The 7899-nt window shown below is 41.8% G+C and overlaps 1 protein-coding gene across 1 annotated transcript; it reads right to left on the reverse strand.

Annotated features, from left to right (window-relative positions):
* Positions 1-6147: 6147 nt before the first annotated feature.
* LOC102747176 (gamma-crystallin D) lies at positions 6148-7841 on the reverse strand. The gene is made up of 3 exons (XM_081811686.1): positions 7833-7841; positions 7499-7741; positions 6148-6420 (listed from the first exon to the last, which is right to left on the reverse strand). Exons 1-3 carry the CDS (start codon positions 7839-7841, stop codon positions 6148-6150), a joined length of 525 nt encoding a protein of 174 aa, XP_081667812.1.
* Positions 7842-7899: the final 58 nt, after the last annotated feature.

Raw genomic sequence — 7899 nt, forward strand, 5'->3', positions numbered from 1 at the left:
ATTACGGCGGGGGTGGGGTGGGGGACTTATTGTATGTTTTCTCTTAGACTCTCCAGTGTTTTCGAATTGATGACCCGCGTTAAAACTGTCACTTGGTGCCTCTGGGGCCTTTAAATGAAGCCTATTTAGGAATTTGGAACTGAGCAAAAGCCCTTAACTGAGTTAATAATTGCAATGAAATATTTTAGTTTCTTTTTAAAGTTCAAGACGATCTCCTTTTGAGTAACAGAGCCGGGTAGTGACTGAGTCTGAGGTCAGAATGGACCCTAGCATGAAACGTTTCGCTTGGAGAGCATTTTTTTGGTGTGAGAATCTGGAACATGGGGAGGAACCTGCCTTCTCCATAGTACGTTTAAAGTAAGATGGGATTTCCCTGTAAGAGGAAGGACCTCTCCATGACCCTACGGGCTGACAAGCGGGTACAGCAGATATTGCTAACACTTGAGGAAGGGTGATGGGGCGTTGGCCCTTGAGGAAGCCGGGTTTAGGCACCGGCTTCCACTCTGCTCCCTGGAGACTGGGCTGGACCAGGGTCCTCTCCAGGGCCTCAGCTGGGGTGCCTGTCACTGCACAGGCGTGGAGACCCACTTTTGAAATTCATGAGGTGACTCACTGGTGGTTCCAACTCACAGGGTAACTTTCTTTTTAAGTTTTGCAAACTAAGTGCTAAGATTAGTTCTATCTGCTGATAAATACAAGTTAACATGCGAATGTAACAAATTTAAAATCCTACAATCTTCCAGAGCATCTGCCTTTTCTCCCTTTCCCAGCCCTGGGCAAGCCCTGCTTGCTCTGTAGTTAAGGCTCTGACTCCAGGAGCTGGAGTCCGCCTTCCTCCCCCAAGACCCTACCTCCATCCCCAGCAGTTCCTGATGCTCAGCTCTCTTTAGAGCAGAGTTTCTCAGCCTCACACTATTTTGACATTTGGGGTCAAAAACTTCTGTTGTGGGTGGTTGTCCTGTGCATTTAAGGATGTTTAGCAGCATCCCTGGTGTCAACCACAAGATGGTAATAGCATTAGTCTCCTATTTGTGACAACCAAAAATGTTTCCAGACATTGGAAATGTTCCCTGGGGGAGCAAAATCAACACTGGTTGAAAACCACTGCTTCAGAAGAAGCAGTTCCTCAACTTGAAACAACCTGATACACTATTTCATTCTTTAGTTTGGATTACCAAACATTATGTATGGTAGTATGTTATCAGACCATGGTTTATGATATATATAAAAAAAGACACAAATGAAATGTCCAAAATAGGGCATTAATTAGGTAACTTATAGGACATCTGTTTGATGGGATATTATGCAGCTACCAAAAATCATGTTTGCAAAGAATTTATTTAAGTATATGGAAAATGCTCACCATATGTTAAATTTCTTTTTAAGTAAGTATATTACACACTGAGAAGTATTGCTGAAGGAAAGAAGATATAAATAAATGGAAATACATTTTATGTTTATGGGTTGGAAGACTCAATATTGTTCAGATATTAATCCTACACAAAGTGATCTACAATTCAATGCAGTCCTTATCAAAATTCTAATAATTTTTATGTAGGAATAAAAAAAAATCCCTCCTAAAATTCACGTAGAATCTCAAGGGACCCTAAATCCCCAAAACAATCTTGAAAAAGAAGAACAGAACTGGAGAACTTGAACTTTCTGATTTCAAAACATACTACAAAGCCACACGGATCAAAACAGTGTGGTACTAGCATAACAATAGACATATCGACCAATGGAAGAGAACAGAAAAACCCAGAAACAAGCCCTCACATATATGGTTAACTGATTTTTGACAAGGTTGACAGGACCATTCAATGGGAAAAAGACAGTCTTTTTAACAAATGGTACTGGGAAAAATGAATATCCACACACAAAAGAATGAAGTTAGACTCCTACCTCACACCATATACAAAAACTAACTCAAAATGGATTAAAGACCTAAAGACCTAAAACCATAAACTCTTAGAAGGAAACAGAAGGGAAAAAGTTTCATGACACTAAATTTGGCAATGATTTCTTGGATATAACACTAAAGCATAGACAATAGGTAAATTGGACTTCATCAAAATAAAAACTCTGCGACAAAGGAGACTATCAACAGAGTGAAAGGCCATGGAATGTAAGAAAATATTTGCAAATCATAAATATCTGATAAGGCATTTGTATCCAAAGTATATAAAGAACTCCTACAATCCAGCAACAAGAAGCACAAAGCAAAAAAAACCCAACCAACCAACCAACCAACCAACCAAACAAACAAACAAACAAAAACAAACCCAATTTTTAATACAAGGATGGGAATAGACATTTTTCCAAGGAAGATAAACAAATGGGCAATAGTCATATAAAAAGATGCTTAACATCACTAATCACTGGAGAAATGCAATCAAAATTACAATGAGATACTACTTCATCCCTGTAAGGATGGCTATTATAAAACACAAAAATAAAATAGAAAATAACAAGTGTTAGGGAAGATGTAGAAAAATTAGAAATGTTGTGCATTGCTGGTGGGAACGTGAAATGTTGCAGCCACTGTGGAAGACTGGGAGTTCTTCAAAAAGTGAAACATCGAATTACCAGATGATCCAGCAATTTCCCTTCTATGCATATACCCAATATAATTGAAAGCAGGGACTCAAGCAGATATTTGTACACCAGTGTTCATAGCATTATTCACAAGAGCCCAAAGATGGAAGCAACCCAAATGTGCATTGAGGGATGAATGGATGCAAAATATGTGGTAGATGCATAGAATGGAATATGATTCAGCCTTAAAAAGGAATGAAATTCTGATAAATGCCACAACATGGACCAGTCTTGAGAGCACCATGCTAAGTGAAGTGAGCCAGGCAGGATGAATACTGTATGATTCCATTTATTTGAGGTACATATAGGAGTCAGATTCGTGGAGACAGAGAGTGGAATGGTGGTTACGAGGGGCTACTGGGAGGTGGGGGATGGGGACTTAGTGATGAATGAGTGCCGAGTTTCAGTTTGGGATGATGACAAAGTTCTGGAGGTGAATGCTGCTGATGGTAGCACGGCAACGTAAATGTGCTATATGCCACCGAATTGAATACTGAAAACTGGTTATAATGGTAAATTTTATGTTATGTGTATTTTACCACAATTTAAAACATTTTCCATGAACAAAAAGAAAAGAAAACATCTATGTCAATTTTATCAATATTAACTTCTTGATTTCAATAATTCTAACGAGGCTGTATGAAAACAGTAAAATGGGGTGAATACTAGGGATTAAAAGGGAATTAAGCAGCATTTACAACAGTTTATTTTAAGGTACTTATAGTCCTCTTACTTTATAATAGGAAATAAAGCAATAATAAATATAATTAATGTCTTAAATATTTTTTTATTGGTTCCTTTCCCTCCTTGGGCTTTCTCCTTTTACTCTTTCCATTCCATTACCTTATATCACCAAAGCTTACACTCAAGAACCTTGATAACATTTCAAGGTCTTCTTTAATCCTGGTAATCTGTGCTCCGGGCACAACTGTGTTGTAGGCACAGATCGCTGGGTGCTCGTGTTCACCCAGCCTTCCTTGTATGCTGCCAGGGATACCGACCTGCTCCAGGACCATGCGGATGCTCAATATGGTGGGAGACAGACAAAACCTGGGGCCCTGATGACATTGCTGAGCTGCTGAATCAACCATCCCTAAATCCTGTGCCATCCCAATACTTCTGTCACATGAGCTAGTAGATTTCTGTATCGCTTGTCCTTTTGATGTGGAGCTTCTGCTACTTCCAGTCTAATGTTCCTGTAGCAATTCAGATTCATTTTTGGCTGAGAGATGAGGTTGAATTTTTTTTTAAGATTTTATTTATTTATTTAAGAGAGAGAGCAGTGGCAGGGGGAGGGGCAGAGGGAGAGGGAGAAGCAGGCTCCCTCACTGAGCAGGGAGCCTGATGCGGGACTCGATCCCAGGACCCTGGATCCATGACCTGAGCCGAAGGCAGATGCTTAACTGACGGAGCCACCCAGGCGCCCAAGATGAGGTTGAATTTTGATCAAGGTTTAGAGAATGAGCTGCTCACCAGAGGGAAGGTGGAGAAGAGTAATTCAAGGCATGGAAACGATGTGAGCAAAGGCAAAGAGATGTGAAAATGCTTGGTGTGCTGGGAGGACTCAGGTGGGTCAGAGCGTCGATAGGAGAGGGAGTGGATGGGTTGGGGCTAGGTTCTTGTAAGAAGAATTTTCCCTTGTGGACAGTGGAGAAATATCGAAGGTTTTTAAGCAGGGAAATGACTTGATCAGATCAGTCTTTGAACATACACACCCTCTTCCTTTCTAAAATTCTAGCAATGAGAGCACAAGACAGAACAGAAAGCAGAAGAATCAATGTAATTGAATATCGTGCCCTACTCCCCTATAGCCTTATGTGTATATTGTGCTAACACACCTGCACACACATATACTATACGTACAAGTACAAGCTTATGTACGTTTATTTAACTGTGTGGGGGGATGTGCATAGATAGAGATAGAGAGAATGAAGCTTTGGGTTATCCTATTTATTTAATTCAATTCCTGCTTGGTCTTATGCAATGACCTCATGGTAAGAATCAGTAAGCTAGTGTTGTCAGTACTTTGACAAGAATCTTTCTGATTCCACGATGGAAAATCAGTGATCTCTGAGCTGTGGTTCTAGCTTCTGATGCCACCTCCGTTATTAATTGTTTGACATTAGAATTGGACTTCAGCTTACCTTACATAAAATGAGTTATCTAAGTTATAGATGCTCTCCAGGTCTAAAATATGTTAAAAATCAAATGACTTCATTGTTCTATAGTGCCTGATTTCCTTCCTTCCTCTTTGCCTCCTTCTCTTTCTTTCTTTTTCTCCTGGTTCTTCTTCTTCTTTTTTTTTTTTTTGCATTTTCCAATAGGAATTTCTTTGAATACAGTACTCAGCAATCACCTCAGAAAAAGTCACATATACTCTGTATTAGCTAGAAATGTGTGTTGAACTACAAATAACAGAACAACCAATTACAGTGGCATAAATGAATTTGGGTTTATTTTACTCCCATTACACAAATTGTGAAGGTCAAACATTGCTGGCATTGTCCTTAGTAGTGAAGGCACCATCTAATCTGTTGGGAGCCTGACTAGAACGAAAAGGTGGAGGAAGGACAAATTAGTTCTCTGCTTAAGCTGAGACATCCATCTTCTCTTGCCTTCAGATACCAGCGCTCCTGGTTCTCAGACCCTTGGACTCGGACTGAATTACACCACCAGCTTTCTTGGTTCTCCAGCTTGCAGATCATGGGACTTCTCAGACTCCATTGGTGAGGTAATACTTCTCATAAATCTCATATTATCTATATGTATCCTGTTGGTTCTGTTCTCTGGAGAGCCCTGACTGATAGACATTGGTTCAGGGGCTGGACCACCTCAAGGCTAGCATTTCTGAAACTCTGGCATTTCCAACACACTTGTCACCTCTTGGGTATAAAATGCCCGAAGAGGAGGGAATTGTGGCATCAGGGGGAGCTCCTCCCCTCCATCAGGAAAGCAAAAGTTTTTCCGGAACCATTTCTTCTCTCTTTCTCCACCAGCATTCCTCCACTTAGGTTTCCATGTCCAGGGAGTGTCATGTGACAGCCTCAGCACCAAGAGAGTCTACCAGAGATCTGTGAACTCAACTTTTACATACAGTTTAGGGCATTCGAAAACCTTCTGAAGCCCATTATGGAACCCCGCTTCAGAATCCCTGTTTTAATAACTGGGTCACTCTATCTCTGAACCTCAGCTTTGTAGAGCCTCACTCCTCAGAGAAAAACTGAAATCTAAACAGATTTTTAATAATCTGGTTTGAAGAAACATCTTGTTTAAACACCAGAGAATCAAATGAGATAATGTATTATAAAAGTGCTTCGCAAACTGTAAAGTTCTCCTTAATATGAAGGCATGTTTTTATTGTGAGAGGCGTGTTTTATTTGTTCTGGGTCACACATCTCGGTTTCCACTTGCGTTGTGTGGGTTTGTGTATGTGTGTGTGTGTGAATAATAAAGTAAGAGGAGGACAAAAGAAAAACACAAGCAAACCAATGCCAGGAGCACACAGAAAATATTTTATTAGTTTCCAGACTGAGAAATGATGAGGAACTTATTTCAATAGTAATCCGTGACTCTCCTCAAAGAGCCCACTCGGGCACTCGTGGCCCCCCAGTCACGGTAATGCCTATAGTCCCCCGGCCTCAGCAGGTACTGCTGCCCCCGATAGTTGGGCAGCTCGTAGAGGACCCAGGAGCCCTCCAGCACGTGGAGGGAGTAAAGCTCATTGAAGTGGAAGCGGTCCTGAAGCGAGGAGCAGTCCTCAGTGAACTCCATCATCTGGCCTCTGTAATCTTCCCTCTCATAGAGTCTGATCCTGTGAGAGCCAGCCTGGCCCACCCAGAGATGGAAAGAGGAGGAAAGCAAGACATGAAATGGTTGCAACACATTCATGCAGTCCAGCGCAAGCTATTTTGAAATATACGGTAAGCCTTAACTAATTTTCAATATTTAGGTATTCCCCATGTTCAAAGGCAGAGATTCAGTACCTTTTCAAGACCATGAAGCATGACAGAAAGAATGAAGAAGGAAGTTCCACTCTATATATTTAAATATCTCCCAGGATGAAATACTAAGCGTGCTCACCATACCAGGGAGAACCTCAAACTTTTAACAGCTTATTACTATTTTTGCCATTTTGAAGAGATATTTTTAATTTTTCAAGCATGTGTGTTTGAACAGTAAAGTCAGTTTATGAAATGAATGACCTTGCATTGGGTTTAAGATAAATCTCGGAAAAATAACCAAGGACTTGGATATTTCTGTTTCTGTGGAAAGCAAAGTTAAACATCTTAAGTCTCTCAGACGATAATCGATTCTTGTCTAATAATTTAGGAATAGAATGAGGAAAAATGAGAAAGAAAAATCAGTTAAGGCCCAGGACTAATTTTTCAAAAACTTTAGCGTTTTAAAACATATTTGAAATATATGTGGCACAAAATTTCTCTGTGTTTCTCTCCATTGAGAAAAAGTGCTTTTATTTGTATAGGTGGGGTAAACCAAAATATGCAAGTGGGGAGCAAAAGAGAGAGAGGTCTTAAACAAATGGACCCTTGCAAAAGTTTCTTTTTCAACTCCTATCTGCTCTGTAACTGCCATGTATTCTTTCACTTAATTATTCTTCTATGGGATGTTAGTGGTTTTTCTGCAACTCCACTGTAAGTGACTCCAGAACAGGACTTATAGCTCGTACATGCTGGCAGCAGCCAACACATTCTTAATAAATATTTGTGGATTAATGGGTACCTGGGGGAACGCTTTGCTTCTGTTTGGGGCCAACTACATGAAGCTACTCTACATAGCTTGTCTCATGTCCAAACCCTCAATCATTCGGAATGCCCACTACTCCAAATGTTTAAGTTTTGCTTGAAACTCTCCATTCTGTGTCCCCACAGGGAGCCGGACTCACGTGGGGGATGAGGCGGCAGGAGCGGACCGAGTCGCTGAGGCCCAGCCACTGCTGGTAGTCGGGGTAGTCCCCGCGCCGCAGGAAGTACTGGCTGCCCGCATAGTTGGGCTGCTCATACAGCATCCAGCAGCCACTGTCCACGCGGATGGAGTTGCAGCGGCTGAAGTAGGGCTGCAGGTTCGGGTGGTCACAGCTGCACTCGTAGTGGCGGCCCTGGAAACCGCGGTCCTCGTAGAAGGTGATCTGCAAGGCAAGGGAGGGAAAGGCTCAGAGGCCTGGCCCCCAGCCCCGGCGTGCGGGGCCCCCTCCCGGCCTGCGGCTGCGCTGGGCTCACCTTCCCCATGGCTGGTGGATGGAGGTCAGTGATGGGCCGCCCTGGCGCGCGCGACTATATAGCAGGA

The sequence above is a fragment of the Leptonychotes weddellii genome, unplaced genomic scaffold, assembly GCF_054177405.1.
Source record: "Leptonychotes weddellii isolate Sample4059 unplaced genomic scaffold, ASM5417740v2 HiC_scaffold_9400, whole genome shotgun sequence".
Lineage (NCBI taxonomy): Eukaryota > Metazoa > Chordata > Mammalia > Carnivora > Phocidae > Leptonychotes > Leptonychotes weddellii.

Excerpts from the sequence above, each read along its gene's own strand:
- LOC102747176 (XM_081811686.1), bottom strand. Across the intron at positions 6,421-7,498 it reads CCTGCCGCCTCATCCCCCAC|GCTGGCTCTCACAGGATCAG; the intron begins GTGAGTCCGGCT and ends TGGGTGGGCCAG.